Below are 25,917 nucleotides of genomic sequence, written 5' to 3' on the forward strand. Positions count from 1 at the left end.
ACTAATGTAGATATAGGGCGAGTGTACCCGGTCACGTGCCGCCGTGTCCCGGGTAAGTGCTCGCGCGCCCCCTGACAGCAGCAGGTCTGAGCGCGAAAATGAATGTGTTGCAGAACGAGCTAGTGTCGCGGCTGGACAAGCTGGAGAAGGCCGTCCCGGCGCTGATAGCGTGGAACGTGCTGCAAGTCATCGGGGCTAGTGTGTCGGCGGGGGGTCAGGTCAGTCGATAGAAACGATTTTATGAACTCAGTAGCAAACTTAGTTCATTTTTTCCCTCCGTTTTGTATATGTATCTAAAGTGGAAACTTGTAAAGTGGGACTGCCGTTAAGCAAACAGTTGAGATTTAAAGGTTTTTATCTCATGATTAGTTGATTATTGATTAGATTTTGATTTTACCGACAGAATCATAAAAAAATATGAATTGGTTATTTAAAGAAAAAAATATTGATAAAGTTGATTTTGAAAACACGAATAAAACAACATTTTCTGAAAATTAATCGTATCTAGATCGATTTATCGCCCACGAAATCCCCTGTATACTAAATTTTATGAAAATTGTTGGAACCGTTTCGAGATTCAGATTATATATTATTATATATATAATGATATTGGGTACTCCAGAATAAATAAACAATAAAAGACTTAATTGCGTTTTCTGTTATGTGTATAATGAGAAAACAACATTTAAAGCCCTTAATTTAATAAAATTATTATATTAACAAACTGAACTTTCTTTTTACTTAATGTCAAACTTCACTGAATGACATTTAAGAAAAATCCTTTTTATAAAACTAAAGAGTTTTAGACTATGAAGGTTTTTCTTTACATCTCCCCCCCTTAGGGAAACAATTACATGTAATTGTTCATGTAGGAACTGATACTGGAGATAATTTTGTAATGTGATAGAGGTTCGATTCCATTTTTTTGTGTCCGATATCAACTAAATATATTGAATTTGAAATCTTTTTTAGAATTTTGAAGGGTCCAATTCTCAATTCATCCATTTTTTTCCTATTTAATCGATTTCCATTTTCTACATAAACTTGGTCTCCAACTTTCAGTTCACATTCTTTTCTATTAATATCAAATGCTTTTTTGTTATAATTGTGAGATTTAACTGTATTCTCAAAAGCTAATTTTCTGTTTCTCTCAAGATCTTCAATTGTACCATTTGCTTTTAGTTCCAGTGGTAAAACATCCACATTTTTACCTTCCAAAAGGTATTTAGGGGCAAACCGCGTGACCGTGTGTTCAGTTTCATTGTATTTTTCCACACATTTCTGTGCAATCGATGTCCATGCTATTTTTTTATTATTTTCATTAATTTTACATCGAATCTTATTAACTAAAGTTTGATTCAATCTTTCATTAAGCCCATTTGAAAATGGTGCATCTACAGCAGTGAAAACCATTGTAATATTTTCCTTTTTCAGAAAATCTTTAAATTCTTTCGAATTTATGCCAGGATATTGGTCTGTTAATACTATGTCAATATTATAGTTTTGTGTCACACTTTGTATAAGTTTTATAAAATCTCCAGAGCTTTGGTTCTTAGATGTTAAAGTAAATGCATATCTTGTAAAATGATCTACTAAAAGATGCATATATTTTTTTGTAGATCGTGACCCTCCAAAACCTCCAACTGTGTCAATAGATACTATCTCGAATGGACGTGTTGCTGGACCCAAATGTGACATTAATCCAAATCTTGACTTTCTTCTTGACTTATTCCTTATACAAATTTCACAATTTTCACAAATATTTTTAATGTTTGCGATCATATTTTTGGCCTCGTAAAAAGGCGTAATTTTTTTTATTAATTGCGATCTCCCTATATGGCAGTAGCTGTTGTGAACAGCTTTTATGAAATTCTTACTAAATTCTTCTGTAAGTACGATTTTTTTTCTTCTTCTGTTTAACTTGTAATATATTCCATTTTCGAAGATATGTTTTCCATTTCGTAGATCTGTATTTGTGTTCTGATCATTTTTTATGTCATTTAGGCTTATTAAATTTACCACTCTTAAAAAATCATCAGTGTTTTCATAAGACTCTAGAACAGGATTTCTGCTCAAACAATCAGCTTCCTGATTCGATTTTCCTGGATAATATTTTATTTCAAAATTATATTGAGATAAATAGTACATCAAATCCCCTAGTTCTTCATCAGTTCTGGCTCTAACATTCATATTCTCTAATGGTTTATGATCTGAATATACTATAAATTCTCTTCCCATAAGCAAGTGCTGCCAATATTTCACAGCCTCTTTTATTGCCAGACATTCTAGATATATTGCCTTCTTTTTCTTCTGGGCCTCTGTTAGTTTTTTTGAAAAATAAGAAACAGGTTTACATAAACCATTTTTTTCTTCTTGTTTTAGCACCGCTCCCACTCCTTTGATACTTGCATCCGTGTAAATAGTTATCGGTAATTCAGGATCGAAAATCTTTAAAAGTGGTTCTGAACATAGCAGTTCTTTTATTTTATCAAATGATTTCTGACATTCTGTAGACCAGATAAACTTCACATCCTTTCGCAACAGATTGTGTAACGGGTCTAGTATAATTGCACTATGAGGTACAAATTTGTGGTAAAAGTTTACTTTTCCTAAGAATTGACGTATATTTTTTCTTGTTTCTGGAACTGGGAACTTTTTTACAGCGGTTAAGTAATCTTTTAGAGGTTTAACTGAATTATTTTCTATTATATGACCTAAATATTTGGCGGAATTATTTGCAAAACTGCATTTCGAAAATTTCAGTCTAAATCCTTCTGTTAGTATTGCTTCCAGTAGTTTTGTTAGGTGCATTAAATGCTCTTTAAAAGTTTTCGAAAAAATTAAAATGTCATCTATAAAATTCACTACAAAACTCGAAAGTTTATGTTTCCTAATTACGTTACTCAATATTCTTTGGAAAATGGCAGGCGCTGTCTTTATTCCAAATGGAAGACACGTCCATTGAAAATGGCCTTCTTGTGTAACAAATGCAGTTTTGTATCTGTCTTGAATTTTCATTGGAATTGACCAAAAAGCTGAATTTATGTCAAGGGTTGAAAAATATTTACAATTTACAGTTTTTACCATCAAATCCTCTATCAATGGAAATGGTTGTAATTGGGGTACAATTATTTTGTTCAATTCTCTGAAATCTATACATAGCCTTGATTTTCTCCCATCTTCTTTTTTATATGCCAGAGTTACTGGAGCAGCAAATGGGCTGTAAGACTCCTCGATCAAATTCCTTTTTAATAGTGTTGATATTTGGGTTTCTATTTCTTTTCTATCTTCAACCGTGCATCTGTAGGGACGTTTGAAACAATACTTATCCACCATTAAGTCAATATGAGCTTCATAATCTTTTACTGTCCCCACGTCATACTTATCTTTGGCGAAGACTGCTTTGTATTTTTCTACTAATTTATTAATTTCCGACTGCTGGTAGGCATCAAGATGGCTTACAACTATTTCAAATCCTTCCGAGTTTATGTGTTCATTAAAGTTAATCTCACCATTGTGTGTAGAATTAATTTCTTTTTTTAATACTTCAGGTTCTGAAAAACCTCCTTCATTTCTGTTACCTAGTACATTAGGAATTTCGACAGTTGTAGGAGAATAATTATAGCTTTTATTATCTTTCAGATTTTCTTCTGAATTGTAGCATTGCTTAATTTTTAGTTCTTCCGTTTGTATTAGTTTGAATTTTTTTATACAATCCAAACCAATTAAAAAATCATAATTAAAGTTGACGTTATCTATTATAAATACATCCATAAAACCTTCAATATTATAGATTTTTATTTTTAATGTTACAATACCTTTTGTTTTCTTCTCACCATTAATAGTTTTCAAATTAACTTTTTCTATATCACCTGAATTTTCTTTGGGTTGTATTTTCAATAATTTTGCATTGATCAAAGACACATTTGACCCAGAATCATAAATTCCAGATACTTTTAAAGTATCATTTAATGTTAACTTGACTTTTATTAATGGTGGCACCTCTAGTTTTTTGGATTCTTCTCATTTAATTCGATTTCCAATTCAGAATTATTTATGTTTCGTACAACTGTTTTTTTATTATTTTCCTTAAACCAACAGCTTTCTTCGGGATGGTAACGTTTACCTTTTTTTTCCTTTAAACATATTAAGCAAGGTTTTGTTTCTTTATATTTTCTATAATAATATGTAGTATCGGAATATTTAATATCAAATTTATTATCAAATTTATTTTTCCCAACAAGATGTTCTAGTCTTCCGATTTCGTTATAAAGATCTTCTGTTCCCTGTATGTTTTCCCTATCTATTTTGTCAGCAACATAATTAGGTAATCCGAATGCTATCAGGTCTATGAGTGTCCCAGTATCAATCGACTTCCTGACTTCTAGCAACAATTTTTCTTTTTTTAAAGCATAGTCAAGTAAAGATCCAACTTGATATTTGAAAGCTAGAGCATATTTAACGGGTGACCAGCCTTTGCTTGCAAATGTCCTGCAAAAATTTTCTTCCCATTTTTTCCATTCTGAGTCTATATTCAATTTCATTAACATACAATTATACCAATCTACACTACTGTACTCCAAAAAAAATTTTAAAATTTCTATTTTGTTTTTGTCTTCTTTTATTTTAAAACGCTCACATTCCTTATTGAAATCTTTAATCCATTGTGAAGCGTTTGGATTTCTCACAGAAAATTTTTCAATGATGAATTCCTTAGAAATTTTGTTTAAATTTTGAGTTTCCGTTTTATTTATTTTTTCTTCAAGCATTTTTTCTAATAATTTTTCAACGTTCTGATTCGAATCGTCAATTATAGACTTAGCATTGCTCTCCGAAATTTCTTCCAAATAAAAATCATCAAATTGTAAATTTTGATCCTCGTCTAAATAAATTCTTGATATATCATTTGTCAAAGTAATCCATACTTTTCTGGTTTGGTGTCTTTTGTTTAAAGATTTTTTTACCTTTGCATAATTTGAAGTTTTTGTAATTTCTTCATGAAAGTTGGCATTTTGATATTCGGTTGGTATCCCAAAAATCTGTCCATCAGGTGTAGCAATTGAAGTTATGCATATAACATTTGATTTTCCATCTTCCGTTGATTTCACAGCAAAATCAAACCTTAATTTTTCCATTTTATTCATGGTGTTGCAAAAAATGTTGTTTTATAATGATATTGGGTACTCCAGAATAAATAAACAATAAAAGACTTAATTGCGTTTTCTGTTATGTGTATAATGAGAAAACAACATTTAAAGCCCTTAATTTAATAAAATTATTATATTAACAAACTGAACTTTCTTTTTACTTAATGTCAAACTTCACTGAATGACATTTAAGAAAAATCCTTTTTATAAAACTAAAGAGTTTTAGACTATGAAGGTTTTTCTTTACATATATACAAGAATTGCTCCTTTGAAGATATAAGACTAGATCCAACCTTAATTATTGTTGTCATTATCAGCGCATAATTTGATTTCAGCGAGCGTTAATGAATCGAATGGGTCCGTACAACCAGAACACGAAACTGGTCATAGCTCAAATCAAGCAGGAGTCTAAGAAGGGCGGCTGTGGAGCCCTGGTCGCGTGGGGCGAGCCCCCCGCCGCGCCCCCCCCGCGCCGCGCCGAGCTGCAAGAACAGCTCACCAAGTAAGGACCCGACTCGGCTGCAACCGGACAGTCTCCTTGCCGCTTTATTTGTCGCAACGTTCTTGGAGTCTTGCGCTAGGAATTAGAGTCAACGTCGTCCAAAACACGTCATTACGGATCCTCCGGATCCATTAACGGTGCTTTTAGGTACCACAAGCACCGGTCACCTTCCTCGTCGAACTCGTCGCAAGCGACGGGTTTTTTAAATTAGCCCATAGACACAGCCCACTGAGTTTCTCGCCGGATCTTCTCAGTTGGTCGCGTTTCCGATCCGGCGGTATATTCTGCGAAGCACAGCTCTTGCTAGGGCCAGTGTTAGCAACACACCCGGTTTGAGCCCCGTGGGCTTACCTACACGTTAGGGCGAAGCTGATATAGCCTCTCAAGGCTACCAGCATAGGTAGGAAAAAAAAAGAATTAGATTTATTAGGTAGAAACATGTCTAGTGCTTAACCGTGACCCATAATGTGAAGAAACGGCGCCGGTGGAAGGATCGGAGGGGTGTTGTGTGTGGACGTATTAAATAGGGCGTAATTGAGGTTTGGAGCACACAGCAACACTGGCGCCGTCCGCCCGCTCCAACGGATTCGTTGTTATTAAACATTTCATAGAAGAATCTTAAATATGTATTAATGTGTTTAGAACTAGCAGCTGGATATATGTACACTCTAATCGTACAAACATACAACCTAACGTTTGTATTTTTATAAGTTATCATTCATATTCACCTCATAATAATTAATTGTAATGGTTTTATGATAGAGCCGCACGGAATTCTACTGGTAGTAGTGTCTGTAGAGACTACACCGGTTGGTACCACTGCCATGCGTATTTTTATCGTGAAGCAGTAATGCGTTTCGGTTTGAAGGGCGGGGTAGCCGTTGTACTGGTAAAACTGAGACTTAGAACTCATGTCTCAAGGTTGATGGCGGAATTTGCTTTATTGATGTCTATGGGCTACGGTGTCCAGGTGGCCGTGAGCTCATCCAATAAGCAATTAAAAAAAAACCGTCCATGTAAAACATATGCACAACTTTGCATCAAAGGATTTTCTATTTCAGGTTACTATCAGAGAAGAACGAGATAGAAAAGCGATCGTCACAAGTCCAGAACAATTTAGAGAGGAAGATACGGGAGTTAGAGGAAGAACTTGAGACCGCCAGGAGACAGGTAGCGGCCGCCGCCTGTGGGGCTGAAGTCAAGAAGGAAAACATCGAAGGGAAGATTGAGGACTTGGAACAGAAAATACGAAAGGAGAAGGAAGACGAAAAGGTAGAAAGCCCTTTTAGTTTAACAACTGACAGTAATTAACATTTTAAATATGGTGTCCAAAGTGTGTATGTAAAAGTTACTGTTCGATTTTTGAACGTCGAAATGTCAGCGAGCGACATTCGCCATGGCTAACGTGACCATTTCTTTTTCGTGTCAAAGCGGGACGCCTACGGAAATTCGGATATAAATAAATACTAATATATAGGGTATGTCGGGGTAAGATGTAATATTTAAGTCCCAAAATAAAAAATGTGGTTTAAAAAATTACTTGAAATAATTTATTATGGTACCTTTCCCTCACTGACATCTTAATTCTTACACCAAACTTGCCTTTTAAAATAATATTGATAAATAATTTCGCAACAAAAAACTACTTTTCTACAGCAAAATTAGAGTTACTTTAGTATGTATTTTGTAATACAGGATTTGGGATAAGTTAATATTCGGTAAGTTTCTAATAAACAGATGCCTGAAATCGGGACAATCCCGCCCAAAGCGGGACGTATGGTCACGGTAGCCATGACACCAACTCATCTTTCAAATCCAGCCACCGAGAGCAACGCATCAATGAGGTCGACGGCTACTTGGTGTTAAGTGATAATCGGAGCCCATAGACATCTACAACGTAAATATCGCCACTCATCTCGAGACATGAGTTGTAAGGGCTCAGTATTAACAGTACAGTTTCTCATGAACGATATTAAAATTAACGACTTCTGCTACTGGTGGCGTTGCGTTGGGAGCGCTTAGTGATTTGTAAGCAGTACTAAATCTATCAATTTATTGTTTGTTTTATCAACGAGTGTTGATGTTTGTTACACTATCAACGAGAAACGAAAATATGTAGTTTATTGTTTTTCAATGTTTACACCGGCTTATATTAGATTATCGAAGATGAGGAAGTGAGTAACAAAAAACAGCTTAGTGTCTGTAACGGCAGTTTTGTAAAAGATTTACCTGCTTTATATAAATATGGTCACGTCAGCTTTTTTTCAAATTGCTGTGGGGTTTTTTTTTAAATCTACTTATATAGGGTATCGATTTATATTTAAAGCATCAACTTGAGCTAGAGACTGTAGTTTTACAAAAAAAATGTCTTTGTGGGTAGTCGAACATATTTACGGCCTACTTGGCGATGAGTGATTACCGTGAGCTACCATGAGCCCGTGGACCACAATACCTGGAGCATCCAATACGTAATGTAACTAGCCGTAATATTATAGACTGCAACTTGATTTCTTTGTCCATAAAATAGTGCTTGATTCTTCACAATGTTAAGTTGACAAGGATTAAGGATATCTATACTAATATATAAATCTACAGTGTTTTTACGGATGTTCTGTTATAACTACTGAACTATGTATTCGATTAACTTGAAACTTGGTATCCATGTAGAAAATACATGTACTTAATGGTGAGGCTAATATTTATATGAGTGTTGGACTCCCTAATAATAATTACAATAAATAATAATGTTAATTTTAAATGACCAGCGAAGCGGGCGAGTACGGCTAGTAATATATATTCTTACCACCGTCGTCTGAGCCGTGGCTCTAAATATTTGCCATATCATAATTAGTTTACAATATCTGTGCAGCTCCCAGTTGATCCGACGATGGGCAGCAAGATTCGGGCGTTGCTGATCAGCGAACAAGACTTGAAGAGCAGAGTGGCGGAGCTGGAGAGACGGGAGACTGCGTATCTGGAGATGCTGACGCAAGCAGACGACATGTGGGCCGAAATGGAGGGCGGATACAAGAAGAAGATTGAAGAGTCGCAGGCCGCGGAGACGCAGTTGAAAGGAAAGGTCGGTGTTAGAAAGATGTATACTGGGTGTTAGGAGATCGTTTCAGAAAACGAAGACAGACTACTTTGATGATGGGACGGAAAAAATAACATATTTTTAAAACGTTTTAATAGCATTATTTACGCTCCATCATGTTAGTACAGTTAAATCGATCATTTCATAAAAAACACATTACTTAAAAAAAACAGAAATGAAACACTAAATCAAAAACAGCTGATGCACGGATCAACGAACGCCCGGGCTTGCTTGGGCAATTATTTTTATGATACATTTTCGTAAATTATTAATTTTACTGAGTATACGATTGAATCATCATTACAATACTTACATATGGTTCGATTTATAATTATTAAATTTAAAAATAGAAGCCATCGTGGTCTAAAGGATAAGACGCTATGTTCATTCGTATCGAGCGATACGACTGTGCCGGTGTTGGAATCCCGCACACAGGTACAAATTTTTTAAAATTTAATATGTACTTAACTTACAAACAAATGAAGTCAACGACGAAGAAATAAAATTAGGTACATATAACAATAAAATATAAAGGGCGATAATTTTTTAAATTGTATAAATTATGATTGAAGGATGTGTTGTTACCCTACACGGATAGGGATGTATAGGATACACCTTTGGCATTATGTTCTGGTAACTCGTTCATACATCAATAAAATAAAATTAAAACATAACTTTTCAAGATTTAGCCGTCTTGTCGAATCTAATTCGAGCAAACTTCAGAAAGCAGACTAATCAAACACTTCATGGTGTCTCGCGTTCCAGATTAAAAAACTCGAATCAGAAAGAGACGAATGGAAGAAGTACTTCGAGCCTATAAAGCAGAAGCTTCGCGAAGTGGAAGAGAGCGAGTCCGGCCTGCGCATAGCCCTGGAGAAGGCGGAGCGGGACGGCCGGGCCCTCGCCGCCCAGAACCACAACCTCACGGCCATGTTCGGCAGGGCTGACGCTGAAGCCAAGAAAGCTGAGGCGGCCTTCAAAACCCTCGAAACTAAGTTCAAAGTAAGTAATCAAACTACTTTTTATTTATTTATTGCTTTGATGGGTGGACGAGCTCACAGCCCACCTGGTGTTAAGTGGTTACTGGAGCCCATAGACATCCACAACGTAAATGCGCCACCCACCTTGAGATATAAGTTCTAAGGTCTCAAGTATAGTTACTACTATCTTAATATATCGTCTTCTCGCATTAAAACTGTATAATCTCAAAAGTTGATAAATTTTACAGGAGAGTGTTTTAAAGGTTTTACATTTAACATGTTATATTTTTAATATTAATCATCTTTGCAACATTTATTTTTTAGTTTTTACCAGTTACATTATTTGTATTTTAAAGTAAGATAAAATTATGTATTAATTTTGTTAAGAGTTGTCAATATATAGGTAAACTAAAAAAACAAAAATAAAACTAAACTACGCTCTTCTGATAGTATTTATGAGAAAAATACTGGTGATACTAAATGATTCCGCATATTACCTCAATTTCGAATATTTCTAGAAATTGTACACTTTTAATGCGAAAAGACGATATATAAATCACGTGTCACGCTGTTTGTCCGCGATGGACTCCTAAACTACTTAACCGATTTTAAATTAAATTTGTACACTGTATGCAGTTTGATCTAACTTGAAAGATAGGATGGTTTTTATTTCGATTAATGGTCGCAATATTTATTAATTAACAATAAAATTATTTCTTATGTTGATTTTTGTTATTAATTGTAAGTTTCATAAGTAAACAGATGGCGCCTTAAATCAGTTTTTACAGACTATTGTAATACTGTCTGACATTAGTATCTCATAGATGGCGCTGTGTTAAAAATACCAACGTTTCACATAAGCTCAATTCAATTTATATTCACTATATCTCTTTATTGCAAGTCATTTGTTTAGTATATGCAGGAAGATTATTATTACCTGTGAGTTTTGTAAGTTACTGACCGATGGCGCTGTTTGTTAGCTTATCGAAATTCTTTAGTTTCCGTGTCATCAAAATCTGAACATTTTATTTACGCTGTAATTTGTTTTAAGTCTTTAAATAAATATATGTTTGTCCTCCATGCGTTGCTCTGTGCTCCCTAAACGAAAACCTAAAAACATTCTAATTTTAATGAATAACTAAGAACAGAGTTAAAATTTAATAAAATATTAAACGTACGTTACGTAAAATATTAAATCAAATGCAAATTAAATTACTAATGTTGGAAAAAAAATCTATCGAACAAACTGCGAACTTTGGAAACGACTTATTGCAAATTGTCCGTCACCCCGCAGAAGGAGATAGAGCAGCTGCGCAGGATCAACAAGCAAGTCGACGAAGAGCTAAAGGCTCAGAGAGACCTGTCGAAGAAAACGGAGCTCGGCTTCATGGGAGACCTAGAGTGCATCAGGAAGGAGCTCAGCAGAGCCTGCAAGAACAACCAGGAGTTGGAGGTCACCAACAGCGAGCTGAAGGAGGAGGTACGTGCCGGTTCGGCTCACTCGCACAAAGATCGACTCTCGGATACCGACACGAGAGAGCTTTGGGGGCAATAGTCGTCTTTAAGTCGTTGTTTGGGGTCACATCCCAGACGTTGAGGTACGACCGGGCCGAGCGACGTGACGTCACGCTTATATGTCTCCCCTCGTATTCGAGACGATCTCTTTGTGCCAGGGTTGAGGTCTGTTCTAGTTTGGGTGCTTAATGCTTTATTCGGTTTTGTAATGGATGAGCGCTTTAATTTTTATTTTGGGTTTTTGTTTTTATGTTTTACGTGTGCTCGCTTTTAAATCTGGTGTCGGTCTAACGCTTTGAGTGTTCGCTTCTTTTTCTTCGTCGTCGGCGGCTAGCGCGCCCCTGGACCGCGACGTGGGACGTGTGCACGTGCATGAAAACAACATTAAAGGAAGTTTTAAGGGAAATGTGTTCTCAGGTCGAATCTCTGGAGAGACAGTTAGCTTTGACGCAGAAAGCGTTAACTCAATGCAAGAGGAAGTGCGACGAGAGGATCAAGAGGATGAGCCACGAGCTGTCCATCAAGACTGAGGAGTTGGAGGAGCTGCGGAGCGAGACCCTGAGGCAGTCATATCGCGCGGCGCGGCCAGAGCTACGGCCAGAGCGCACCGAGTACGTGGACGAGGGTCACGCCCCCCGGGGGGCTGCGCTCCCGCAGATGCACCACAGCATGAGCTACATCACATCAGACTCACGCTGCTCGTGCCCCTTCATGAGGAGCCAGCTGGTCGGCCAGCTCATCGAGGACCTGTTCGAGCGGCTGCACGAGAGGGGCGACGAGGACCTGGCGCGCCTCTGCCGGGACCTCGCGCCCGCGGAGGGCCGGGAGGAAGTCACAAACGAAACCAAAGCGAAAATCACGAATTACCTCCTAATGGCAATCTCTAAGGAGCTCGTTCGGTCCATCGGAGACGCAGACGCTAAGACCGAAACTGAGGTCAGTATTTCGTTAATTATAATTAATCAACCGATATCAATCTTGTGACTAAGTGAGTTTTAACAGCTTTTAGATTACAGTAACAATTGTCATTCATTGAACTAAACTGAATAACGGTTATGGTAACAAACTATGATACATTCATCGCAGGGAATCTGCCAGTAGCCTTGTCGATACATATAATAATATACCAAGGTAATTTACCAAACTGCCATCTATTGAATGAGCAATATCAATTCATTATTTATTTAGCAATTTACAACAGTCAGTGTTGCCAATGTTTTGAAAAAAAAAAACTGAAACAAAAGATATGTTAATGTTATTTAAAACATAACCTATAAGGTATCTTTAGTTCAAACATTTATCTGTAAAGAAATTTACAAGTAGATGTTTGGATGAATTCAACCTTATGTCTTTGGTATTGACTTTGTTCTGTACTAAAATATAGACTAAAGTCTAAGTAAAGGCTCCTGACTCGTCTACTCTGGTTTTTTTTTCTATTACATACATAACTAGACGAGTTCATGGTTCAATAGGTATTAATTATTAAACGTTAAAAAACTCGCACTAAGCACACAGTAATCCCCGGGCATCGTTCTCGTCGAACCCGTCGCTTGCGACGAAGGGCTCGACGAGTAAATTAACCCTCAGACACAGCTCATTGAGTTTCTCGCCGGATCTTCTCAGTGGGTCGCGTTTCCGATCCGGTGGTAGATTCTGCGAAGCACTGCTCTTGCTAGGGTTCGTGTTAGCAACGTCGTCATGTTTGAGCCCCGTGAGCTCACCTACTAGTTAACGTTACGCTGAAATAGCCTTTCAAGGCTCTCAGCTTAGGTAGAAAAAAAAAAACAGTAGTGAGTGTGGTATCGCGCGGCAGGAGTGGCGGCGCTCCGTGCGCGCGTCGCTGGGCCAGTGCGGCGGGCTGACGCGCGGCAACGCGGGCGTGCTGCAGGGCGCGGCGCGGCTCGCGTCCGTCACGTGCGCATGCGCAGCCGCCGCGCTGTGCGCCGCCGCGCCGCGACTAGCCGACGCTGTCAACACCTGTCAACAGGTCATTCACTAGTACCTAGTAGTAGTAGTTTTATTTTTCTAACTAGAAAGGCAAAGGTATCATGCATACCATACAGCCTAATCTTTGATAACTTTTTTTTAATGAAAAATGTCTCTGAGTGGGTCGCGTTTCCGATCCGGTGATAGATTCTGCAAAGCACTGCTCTTGCTAGGGCCAGTGTTAGCAACACTTCTGGTTTGAGCTCCATGAGCTCACCTACACGTTAAGGTGAGGCTGAAATAGTCTCTCAAGGCAGGGTAGGGGAAAAAGTGTTTGACAGTAATAAGATCTTAAGTGTCAAAAGAGCAGTTTAATTATACGAAGCCTGTACCGTTTGATTGGGCATCAGTCTGTGGGGGACCGAGAGCACGGAACCACTCGACAACACTTCCGTTACGTATGTGGAGTGTCTCAAAGGTGTAGTGTACATTTGGAGTTTTTAACGACGAATGAAAGGTGTTAGCAACGTCGTCAGGTTGAGCCCCGTGAGCTCACCTACTAGTTAAGGTTCCGCTGAAATAGCCTCTCAAGGCTATCAGCTTAGGGAGGAAAAAAAACGTTTGACGTTTGTGTACTGTAACGTTTTTATTTATTTGTATTCCAGGAAGTACTGGATCACGGTGATGTTAAAATAATGGAAGAACAATTGGCGAACGCAATCGAAAGCATTGTTGTAAGTACCTAGGCGGCACTGAAAATTTCGGGAATTAACGAAGTGACACAACATTACTATTTAAAAATGAATTTATTGCTTTTCGAAGTATTCTCCGCGAAATTTGACACATTTTTCCATACGATGGAACCAATCATTGAAGCAACCATTCCATTCGGAAGTTGGGGTCTCCAAAATGGCCGTTTTGTAGGCGTCCACAGCTTCTTCAGGTGATGAAAATCTCTGTCCACGCAATTTATTCTTTATTTTAGGGAAAGTATAGAAATCATTAGAGCTTAGGTCGGGGCTGTACGGCGGATGGTCTAATAATTCTATGTTTTCTTGCTCTAAAAACTCTTTTGTTCTGTGCGCGGTGTGAGAACTCGCATTGTCGTGATGGAGGATGATGCGGCGGTTGCAGTTCTCTTTACGGAGTTCAGAAACGACCTGTGGCAAACAAATGCTAGCATACCATTCTGCATTAACCGTTCTTTGTCTCTCAAGAGGAATAGTCGTAACATGGCTGGTTTTGGAGACAAACGGCCACCATTTTTTTTGCAACACTCCGTGAACGAACAACTTTTGTTGGCTTTAACTCATTTTCGAACACCCAAACTCGTGACTAGTTTTTTGTTTCGGGTTCGTACGCATATATCCAGGATTCGTCACCTGATACAATGTTGTATACAGCATTTGAGGATCCTGCGTGGAATCTTTCGAGAGTTCTGACGCACCAAGTAACGCGACCCGTTTTTTGCTCTTCACAGAGCGAATGCGGTATCCATCGGGAAAACAACTTTTTTACACCTAATTGTTCATGCAAGATTATTTGTATTTGACTCATGCCAATGTCTAAAGTTGCCTGAATTTCGCGGTATGTCACATGTCGATCTTCCTCAATCAGCTCACGCACAGCATCAACGTTTTCTTGGGTGACTGCAGTTTTTGGACGACCTTGACGGGGATCATCACTGAGCTTGACACGTCCACGTTGAAACTCAGCAAACCAGCGATAAATTGTGGTTTTGGATGGGGCTTCATCACCAAATGCAGAAATCATCCGGTCAACACACTGTTTTTGTGTTAAACCACTTCGAAAGTCATAATAAATCATCGCTCTTGAATTTTCTCGAGTCAATTCCATTTTCTCAACGACTAAACAAGTTTGACAAAACCTCGTGACAAGACCGAGAATCTTTTTTTAAATAAATAAATGGTATGCGATTTTTAAAACCAAGGAGTTTTCAATTAAAAAGATTTTAATATGACAGGAACAGTGGAAATATTCCATTCCCGATACTTTTAGTGCAGCCCTCGTATATTACTGATTTAGAGCAACCATTAAAACTTGAATTATGGTTTAATGGGAGTGTAAGTGCTCACAGATAGATAATCATCATAACACCGCCTCCTTTTTTTGTTGCTTCGTTGGATGGACGAGTTCACAGCCCACCTGGTGTTAAGTGGTTACCGGAGCCCATAGACATCTACAACGTAAATGCCGCCACCCACTTTGAAATATGAGTTCTAAGGTCTCAGTATAGTTACAACGTCTGCCCCATACTTCAAACCGAAACGCATTACTGCTTCACGGCAGAAATAGGCGGGGTGGTGGTACCTACCCGTGCGGACTCACAAGAGGTCCTACCACCAGTAATTACGCAAATTATGATTTTGCGGGTTTGATTTTTATTACACGATGTTATTCCTTCACCGAGGAAGTCAATCGTGAACATTTGTCAAGTACGTATTTCATTAGAAAAATTGGTACCCGCCTGCGGGATTCGAACACCGATGCATTGCTAAATACGAATGCACCGGACGTCTTATCCTTTGGGCCACGACGACTTCAAAACCTCCTCTTTACACCTGAAGAAACAAACACTACATTATAATACAATACAAACGTGCTTAATGCTTTCCTGACAAAAGTTAATATTTTTCTTCTATAAAAAAAAAACTCAGATATTAACATAGATAATCTCTTTTTTTTTAGAATTGTCCATCTTGTGCATTGGGTACAAATGCGATAATTTGGAGCACGGACGTCTGACGCCGCCATGCGTTCGATTAAATAAGTATGTGATATTATCTGTCAAATTCGAGGGATGAAAGATCATTTGGCTTAAGCGACATTTTTGCAACTTTACAGGAGAAGCATTTAAATGCGAAAATTTGAAAAAAAAAAAATCTTAACAAAAGAAGCTTCGTCAGCTATTTGAATTTTTACCCCATTACTTAGTTGAAGTTCAGTTAAAAACATTGATTTGTTGTTGCTAATGCCAAGTAAAACATACTTTTGACTACAAAGTTGAAAGTCGCGTATTAAGCGCAATATGGCTTAAACCTTAATATCCTTTCGTCCCTCGATATTATAAATGTTGAACCTTAATATTATTTTAATTCTTCGACGATGTCGTATGTGTTTAAAATCGGTTAAATTGTATCATATTTATGGTATCCTATTTAAATTAAACAAAGAGACAGTTTTAGATGTCTTATGTTTTTAAAATCTGTTAAATTGCAAATTTTTTAAATAACCATAACTTAAAATATCGACATTCCGCCGCGATTGTCATTGATACAAGTGCTTAATTTCAGTAAATATATTTGAAAAATGAGTGCTATATTTTTGTTCGCTTTCAGGTAATACCTCCACCGACCTCACTCTGGTGCCTTCATTAGTTAAGCCGTTAGTTTATACGAACTGTAAATACAATTTGTATATTAATTAAGGATAATACTCTTTTTTTGAATACTAAGTATAAAATAATCGAAACATTGTCGAACAAGTGTACCTATCGAGTAGTGTTATATAGTCTGTGCATGGTTTTCGAACTTTTGTTGTCTGTGCCAATTGTTTTTTTTTTTGTAAACTGGCTTGCAATTTTATTTCCCATATTTTTTATATATAACATTGTAATGTTAAGGTTACGTAGAGTTTTATCTAGATAAATATGTCTGGACGTAAATAGATGAAATCATACATAATAAAATATATATACTCTCATTGTTTGTTTCAAATAAATATTTGCAAGTCAGCTAGTGTTGTGTACGTATGTATTACATTAATTACTTATTTCGAAGTATCGAATAATAGAACAAGTCATTCACAAAATATCGATAACATTAATAATTGATAAATGTAAAAACGTAATAATAAAATGTTTTTTATTATTAATTTACGAAACATGAATAAATTGATGAATTAAAATCATTATTGAATAGAAATTGATTTTTTTATTACCCGCCACCTTCCGCGGTCTTCTGTTTGTTTGAAAGTTAAACTTTTGAATATTTTAATAATTTTTCGATACATACATCGCTTAATTATTTAAAAACAATTAACTCAAACTGACAGAGATAGGTGATTGTCCTTATCGAAATACGTGTGCTTAAAGCATTTTGATGAAGTGATATGAAAGGAGTGGTAAAAAAAAAACGGAAATAGTAACTCTTTCAATTTCTTGTCCATAATAGTATATCGTGTTCAGTGTACTAAGTGCGAGTTTTTTAACGATCTCGATAGCGTAAAAGTTAGTCCAATTTTGTATGCAAACGGAACACCGCCCCTAGCGGCAAACGTACGCAAACGATCCCATTCCATACGAATATGAGCTAACTTTTTCGCTATCGAGAACGTTAAAAAACTCGTACTAAGCACTCAAGACCACGAACCGGTAAACGTAGTGTAGGACGCCCTCCTGCTAGATGGAGCGACGACCTGTGCAAGGCAGCTGGCAATAACTGGATGCGTAGAACCGAAGATCGGGTTCAGTGGCGAGCTTTAGGGAGGCCTATGTCCAGCAATGGACTGCCGCAGGCTGATGATGATAATAGTACATAATCTAAAGTATGTTCTCTTCGTTGCTTCAATAATCTAAAGATCCATTTTATATGAAGCAACGTTATCAGACGTACTATTTTGAACGGTTTTTCTCTTTTCCTTTATTTATGTTTTGCGGAAATACGTACTACGTAAGAAACGTGTAGGTACAAGTACACCATTTGTGATTCATTCTTGAAAGATATCATGACTCGACCGAAATTTAAGCCCGGTCGTTTACTTAGTCCTTAACCATTACGCCAACAAAGCTTATAACTTTATTTTCTTAAAATTAACATTGTCTTGAAAGCAGTTTCAGTTGGTTATGCGAAACGCAGAAGTGTCCGGTGTAGGAACTTTTGTGAAATTAGAGACATTTGACAGCTGTCAATCATTAAGAAATTTTGACAGAGTAATGAAAACCCCAGCCCAAACAGTGTATTTTCTATGATGACTTTCATTCAAAAGATTCCTTAAAAGTTTTTAAATGAAACCGATGAAATTTGAAAATAATTATGTAACACCGGTATAAAATTAATCATAAAGACGTATTTAGAAGAGTATTTTTTTAAGATTTATCAGTGTTTTTATTCTAAGATAATCTCTTTAGGAAGTTAATATAAGCGTTTAACAGAAACACTCAAATACGCAGAAAGGTTTTCTAAGGTATTAAGAGTGTCGAAAACAGACGCGACAAATAGAAAAACACCCAGAATCCAAATCAATCAATATCTTTAACGAAAATACTGACTCAGGCCAGTAATGAAACCCGAACACCAGGGTACCGTAGTATCGTTATCGCTGACCACTAAGCCAACGAAGCGAGAATATAATTTTCCAAATAAAAGTATAAAAAAAATTTAGGTACAAAAAATATCATAATCGTTTCAAATTTTAGTTACATCGGCCATGCTTCGAAGGGGATACGTATAATATTTTTTTTAAATACAATCTTTCTTTCTCAGATTCTGAAGACGTCCTGTTTGAGTTGTTCAAACTGTCCATCTGTACCACATTGATCTAATGAAGACTAAGTTGTTTTGAAGCTAGCCAACTAATTCTTCTTTGCGTGAAGGAAAACAACAAAATGAATCTAATTTGCTCCACAAAAATTCATTCGAATCCTGCTCTCGGACTGCGATGCTCGTGTTCCGAATGCGACTCTATCGGGTGTTTCGCCAAAAGGAACATCAAAAATACATGCCCGTGCTACGATTGTGACAATCCCACTACATGCTTTTTCTATAAGAACAATAATGATGTTGAAAACAAAAAGTCTGTAACAAAAATTGAAAAAGAAAACAATCGAATACGTAATGCTGGATCTAAAGTGTTTAAAAAAGAAATTAAATTAAAATACGACAAGGAAATGAACACCGACGATCGACATACAGAACGAAGAATCCTTATAAACAAAATTACCAAAGATCTCAACGATGTCGATAAACACGTTATGAAACATCAACGTAGTCTTTCGTTCACTTATTCTAGAAGGGGAAACAAGCCTAAAAACAATCCTAACACAGCCAAATTGACCGCGGAAGTTATGGACGTTCCCGTTGCAGACGTCGAAAAAGAAATAAATAAACCATCTGAAATGTCTTCAATCGCTAAACTATCGAAATATGATATTTTGAAGACGTTAAAGGAGGCTTACGCGGCGTGCACCTGTAAGATATGCGAATGTGTTACAAGCAGTTTTGCACCAAGCACATGCAAATGTAAGCCATGCGACTGCAGAGATTGTGCCAAGCTCGTTAGTGACAAACCGAGTGGATGTCCTTGTATAAGGTGTGACAGAAGTCAGTGTAAAGGAATCGCTAATAGATCCCGTGAACGAAACATCTGTGACTGTGATAGTATCGAATGCGCCGATAGTGTACCTAAAGAATGCGCATGCAGACCGTGTCAATGCCAAGTTTGCGAGATGTTTAACTCAAAAGGGCCCGCCAATGAAGACTGTAGCGGATGTAAATGTAGTCCGTGCGATTGTATTAGTTGCAAGTTTGTTCGATTATCTATTAGTACGCATGATGCGTCTACAAACACGGAGAGCAGTCGCTTTTGTGACTGCGAAACCTGCCTAATGGATTCCTATCGAACAGACGAAGATCAGGAATGCGAATGTCCACCACCCCGCAATATTATAACAAAACCATTTAAAGAAGACATTCACGAATTTGATATTCGTAATATAATGATCAGCGATCACAGGTCACCTTTGTTTGAGAGGAATTTTAAGAGTAATAATTTTTACGAGTTTCCCAAGCCCAAAACAGAAATTTCAAAGCATCGTTGTGTTTGTGATGACTGCGAATGCATTACATGTGCATGCAAAGAGAACATCGCGAACGGAATCAAAGCCTCAAAGCTATTCCATTGTCCGGAGAAGCGAATTTCCTTCGAGCGGTTTGGCATTATGGAAGATTTAAGTAACAGCAGTCACGTAGAATTTCGGAATTCATGTACGTGTGGAATATGCGAATGCTTGAATTGTGAACGAGCTAATAACGAAACCTACGACTCTGGCAGGAAGACTAAATCACAATTTCATAATATGTTTGGGCATCGGCAATATAGTATAGACAATTTCAATGCTTCTGAAAGCGTAATATGTCCTCTTCATAAAGACCATTGGACTCCATTGAAGTTTGACAGAAGATCCAAAGATAATAATTATAGTCAAAATAATTTAATGACTAATAAAGGAGCTCGCGGTATTTCTGTGGCCTTTACTGATGACTTCGACAGCACTGTCTTCTCTGATTATTCGCAAAAAAAATTGATTAACATAACGGAAAATCACAATTACAAAAATGTATTTGAAAATAACGGTAACTTCCATCAAAAAGATGATTTTTTCACAGAAAGTAAATATTCTGCCAACAATTGTAACAGGAACAGAAAGGTATCAAATACGGAACCAGATCATGATATCTTGACTATAAAAAATAGTATTTATTATGACGCCTCGTCATTTCCGGTTTTTGATAATGAACGAAGGATTTCGGCCGAAAATATCCCAAATAACTCTAATTCTAATTATTACAATTCTGTCAGAAAATACATAAGAGATATATTAGCTGATGTTTTACATTTTTCCCTAAATACGATAAATTTTCAAGATGAAAATAAAAAATATAAACAGGTCAAAATTGGAAACTCTTGTAAAGGACAATCTAAAACCATGAATAAAGGCTCAAAACTTATCAAAGTGAATTCGCGAACGGGCGGTAACTTTAAATTTAATTCGAACAAAAATATAGCAGATCAGTCAATCAATAATTGCGAAATTAATGATTCATTTTTTAAACTCAATGTTGAAATAGACCGTCCTAAAGCGCGTACTGATAAACTGGAAGTTAATACTAAAATAGCTTTTAAAGGAAGGAATTCTTGTAAGGAATTGTCAGCAACAAGCTTAAAATTAAATGACGGAATAAAACATTCACCTACAACCATTACGAGAAATAGCGATGGCATAAACGAAGATAAAGATTACGAAAGGGTTAAAAGGACGCTGCAAAAAGCAAAGGATTTTTCAATGAAACTAATGAAAGTATTGGAGCACTATGAAAAAGTTAATAAAGAACACAAAGATATTTCGATGAATAAATCATTGTAAGAAATAGTAAAAAAATTCTCAAACACAATTTCTTAATGAATTTTGTCAAAAATAATGTGAAATGTTCAGCATCGAATAAAAACTGGATTAATGAAGCATTGTTTTACATTTTATTTTACAATATTTAATATTCATTTCAATAATTACAGCTGTATTGTTTTGTACACTACTAAGAACTCGTGTCCATTGATTAGCATGCTCAGTTCACTGACTACATAATAAATTTTAGTGGACAACATTGAGCCGAATATTGCTTAACCCTATCTGCTAACTGTTGTGTTAGCGTGTATGGGGACAAGTGATACTCAAGACGGCCAGTGACACACTAACATTTATTACAAACATAACATTTCCTCCCTTATCAGTTCAAGACACATTAACTATTAAGACACATTAACACTATTAAGACAAACAAAATTACAAGCTACACATTTAATAAAACTGTCTATAATTAACCCTAGGACGGTTACGTTTAGGAAACCTGGGCTCCCTAATATTTTGGGGCTCCAAGCTCGCCTCCTCTGCCTCGAAGAACAGATCCCCTTCTTCAGAGTCTTCAGACTGCGCGGGTCGACGCACTCCTCGCGTGACAGTTACGTGACTCGGTTCCGGTGACTCCCGATTCGGCTGATTGTCACATGCACTAGAGATTCCAGTGCGGCCGCTCTCCTCTTCCCTCTCCTCAGTTGCACTCTCTTCGTCGTGTGTGTGAGGTCCGATGCCGCTACTATCATCACAAGGCGACGACATCATCCCCGTTGCCGGACTAGCAACGGTTGGAGCAATAGAACCGCTCAAGTCATCCGCCCAGGTTTGAGTGGCACCACATTTGGTTTTGCACAAAAACAGCTGTTCAGAGTGCCTCTTGAGTTGTATTGAAGATTTAAAGTCTTTTACAATGTATACGTTTTTACCAATTCTCTTTAATATCACACCTTTACACCACGTATATTTATTATTAACAAGATATTTTTTGTACATAATTACTTGGCCTAGCTCAAAATTTCTGACTTTCCCTCCTTTTGTTTTACTTTGCGTACACTGTTTAGATAAAACATAATCAGTCAACGAAGCAGATGAAGGCGACGGTGGCGAACGCGGGTTCATTAAATCTAAACGTGAACGTAGTTTGCGACCAAACACTAACTGTGCCGGAGACATTCCTGTTGTCGAGTGAACCGAGTTTCTATAATCGAAAACGTATTTGTATAGTCGCAGTTTGTTTTCCCTAGCATTTGTACTACTCAACAAACAAGTTTTGATACCCCTTTTTACTATTTTCACATAAGCTTCGGCTTGTCCGTTGCTTGCCGGATGGTATGCCGGCGAAGTAATATGAGATATACCGTTTAGTGTACAAAAATTAAGAAACTCCTGAGAACAAAAATTAGTACCGTTATCCGTAACTACCGTATGAGGCAATCCGTATCTGGACATGTACTCATACATTCTTTCAATGACCGCACTAGTAGTTGTGGAAGCCATCTCGTACACCTCAAGCCACTTGGAGTACGCGTCTACTAGGACCAGGTACATCCGACCATTCAGCGGACCTAGAAAGTCTAAGTGTACACGGTAAAAGGGTTGTGGGGGGTATTCCCACGGGCACACCGGAGTGCGCGGCGGAGTCGGTCGTAGCTGCATACACACTTCACAAGAGCTAATCATATTTTCTAAGGCGTCGTCTAAGCCTGGAAACCAACATCGAGATCGAGCTTCAGCCTTTGTTTTAACTATGCCCATGTGTGAGGTATGCAACTCTGTTAAAATACGGTGACGCAAACTTCCTGGTATCACCACTTTATGACCCCTCATAACGCAACCATTTTCAACGGACAGTTGCAATCTACATAAGTAGTAAGGCTTAACTTCTGCGTTAATAATTTTTTTAGGCCATCCGTTTTGAATATATTTGATGACTTCACGTAATATGCTATCATTGCTGGTTGCGTTACGTAATTCAGTCACCGATATCGGGAGTGCGCCTTGCACTACGAAGCAAACATAAGAGGCGCTGTCGAACGCATCGACATCGACCGCTCCCGCTCCGCGCCTGGTCCCCCCGCCTCGACCACCGCACGCGCCCGCGCCGGCCGGTAGACTCGCACGAGACAGATAGTCCGCACTATTATCTGCACTCTTCACGTACTCGATTACATAATTATAACCACTAAGAAAAATTGCATATCTTTGAAGTCTGTTTGCCGAGACTTCTGGGATGCCTCGTTGTGGGCCAAATATTGAGAGCAGCGGTTTGTGGTCCGTCCTTAGTATAAATGGATTTGACCTGCCGTACAAATATTGATGAAATCGACGAACACCAAATATAATCGCGGTTGCTTCCTTTTGGATTTGTGAGTACCTTTTCTCGGCGTCGTTGAGCGTGCGCGAAGCGAAAGAGATAGGTTTTTCCTGGCCATCGGAACTCACCTGTGATAGAATAGCACCTAATCCATTGGGCGACGCGTCTACAGTGAGAATTATATTTGCATTAGGATTAAAATGGGCCAATACATTATCGGATGCTAACATTTTTTTTATTTCATTAAACGCCTTATCATGTAACTTAGACCAACGCCACTTTGTTTCTTTTTTTAAAAGTTCGTATAATGGTCCGAGAATACAAGATGCATTCGGTACAAAATTCCTATAATAATTTACTAAGCCTAAGAAAGATCGTAGTTGACTAACATTCGTAGGCACCGGTGCCTTTAATATTGCTTTTATTTTATCGGGTGATTTCCTTAGCCCCTCTTTATTAATGGTAGACCCTAAATAATTAATTTCATCTTGAAAGAACTGACATTTAGACTTTTGTAAAACAAATCCTGCGTCTTGCAACCGTTGTAGGACCTGATGCAATCTCTCAAGATGTTCAGAGTCATTGCGACCCGTTATGAGCACATCGTCCAATAAACACAGCGTGCCGTCCAGGCCCGCTAGCACTGTATCCATGGCTCGCTGGAAAATTGATGGCCCACTAGCTAACCCGAACACCAAACGCGTATACGCGAAGATCCCTTTATGCGTATTGATACAAGTTAACTTTTGGGATTCTTCATCCAGACAAAACTGACCGTAGGCCATAGACAAATCTAATTTAGTAAATTTCTGGCCCCCGTATAGTTTAGAAAACAACTCGTTTACGGTAGGCAACGGATACTGTTCTACAACTAATTGCTTGTTTATAGTAACAGAGTAGTCCGCGCAGATACGGACCGAACCGTCACGTTTCAGTACCGGGACTATTGGTGACGCGTAGTCGGAATGCTCGACTGGTCGGAGTACTCCCAGTCCCACCAAACGGTTTATCTCTTTTTCCACTTTTTCACGCAGAGCAAATGCGACCGGCCGTGGTTTAAAAAATATAGGATGAGCACTTTCTTTTAATTTCAAATTAACTTTATATTTGTTAAATTTACCTAGCTTGTCCGAGAACACGGCGGGATATTGTTCCTGTATTAATTTCAACGTGTCACGGGTAGTGGCACATTTATATACGGGCGCTAGCTGCAGTTCAAATTGTGCGATGAAGTCGCGGCCCAGTAAAGGCGGTCCGCCATCGCGCACCACGTACACGTCGAGCTGGCGCGTGCGACCCCGCCACTCCACTAACAACTGAGCGCGACCGGCGCAACCTAACACGTCACCCGAGTAACTTAATAACTTCTTATTTGTGCTAAATAAGGGAATGTTTTTAAAATGTTCGTTATATGTATCGTGGGACATAACGGTAACAGCTGACCCACTATCAATCTCAAAGTTCATTCTGATACCATTGACACACACGGCTTCGATTAATGGTTCACCTCGCAAAGATCGAATGTTACAAATTTTACCGTCGTCACCGTCACCTTCATCGTTCTCCTCCGTTACAACATAATTGATTCTTTTGCACATTCTACGCAAATGTCCTTTTTTGTTGCACTTCCTACAAGTGTAACTCGCAAAACGACACTCCGCGGCTTTGTGATTCGAATAACCACACACGGAACACTTTACTTTTGCACTTTGAGGTACACTAGTCGGAGAACGTTTGCCTATTTTGTACAGCTCTGTAACGACAGTCTCGGCAGCAGCGCTTGCAGCAGCAGCCGCGCGGGCGCTGCGCAAGCTCTCGGTCAGCTCCACAGCCCTGGCGAAGGTCAGCCCGGCCAGCTCCTGCACGTACATTTTTTCTTTCTCCACGCCCGGCAGCATACCCATAATGAATCGATCTCTTAATGCTTCTTCTACATTGCTGAAGTTACACTGAGAAGTGAGACCTCGTAACCTCGCAGCCCACTGTGATGGTGTCTCCTGGGGTAGTTGTGTGGCGGCATAAAAATGATGACGCTCGCCAAATCCCACTGATTTTGGAGTGAAATGGTTGTCCAAGGTACTAACTATATCTTCGTATGGTACTTCTTGAACTTCTTTAGGCAGCACGAGATCAGCTGCCAGTTTGTAGGTAGATTCGCTGAGTGTGCTAAGCAATATGGCCCGTCTTTTGACTCCTGCTGGATCTTTCACCACGTTAATATCGTTCGCGATGAACCACTGTGTGAGTCTGCATCTCCAAGTTTTCCAAGTTTGCATGTTATGATCGA

General features: G+C 38.1%; 2 protein-coding genes across 6 annotated transcripts in view; one reads left to right on the top strand and one right to left on the bottom strand.

The window, feature by feature from the left end:
* The window catches only part of LOC101741040 (axoneme-associated protein mst101(2)), a 187,960-nt gene extending 166,537 nt beyond the window's left edge, over positions 1 to 21,423 (top strand). For 3 of the 5 annotated variants that reach the window (XM_038019223.2, XM_038019226.2, XM_038019225.2), the window contains 11 exons: positions 114 to 218; positions 5,483 to 5,649; positions 6,711 to 6,921; positions 8,519 to 8,728; positions 9,509 to 9,745; positions 11,018 to 11,203; positions 11,656 to 12,174; positions 13,052 to 13,225; positions 13,830 to 13,898; positions 15,874 to 15,955; positions 16,524 to 17,108. In XM_038019223.2, the coding sequence (XP_037875151.1) occupies positions 114 to 218; positions 5,483 to 5,649; positions 6,711 to 6,921; positions 8,519 to 8,728; positions 9,509 to 9,745; positions 11,018 to 11,203; positions 11,656 to 12,174; positions 13,052 to 13,225; positions 13,830 to 13,898; positions 15,874 to 15,930 (1,935 nt within the window). In that variant the 3' untranslated portion in view covers positions 15,931 to 15,955; positions 16,524 to 17,108. Of the gene's footprint in view, positions 1 to 113; positions 219 to 5,482; positions 5,650 to 6,710; positions 6,922 to 8,518; positions 8,729 to 9,508; positions 9,746 to 11,017; positions 11,204 to 11,655; positions 12,175 to 13,051; positions 13,226 to 13,829; positions 13,899 to 15,873; positions 15,956 to 16,523; positions 17,109 to 18,668 lie in introns of those variants that run through there. The other 2 variants (XM_038019224.2, XM_038019227.2) reach the window with 2 other exon arrangements.
* A 965-nt stretch (positions 21,424 to 22,388) lies between these two features.
* LOC119630317 (uncharacterized protein K02A2.6-like) lies at positions 22,389 to 25,906 on the bottom strand. The gene is made up of 6 exons (XM_062675479.1): positions 24,751 to 25,906; positions 24,133 to 24,615; positions 23,691 to 23,796; positions 23,284 to 23,498; positions 22,739 to 22,881; positions 22,389 to 22,514 (listed from the first exon to the last, which is right to left on the bottom strand). The coding sequence occupies exons 1-6, from the start codon at positions 25,904 to 25,906 to the stop codon at positions 22,389 to 22,391; spliced, it is 2,229 nt and encodes a 742-aa protein (XP_062531463.1).
* Positions 25,907 to 25,917: the final 11 nt, after the last annotated feature.

Source organism: Bombyx mori, chromosome 23 (assembly GCF_030269925.1).
Source record: "Bombyx mori chromosome 23, ASM3026992v2".
Lineage (NCBI taxonomy): Eukaryota > Metazoa > Arthropoda > Insecta > Lepidoptera > Bombycidae > Bombyx > Bombyx mori.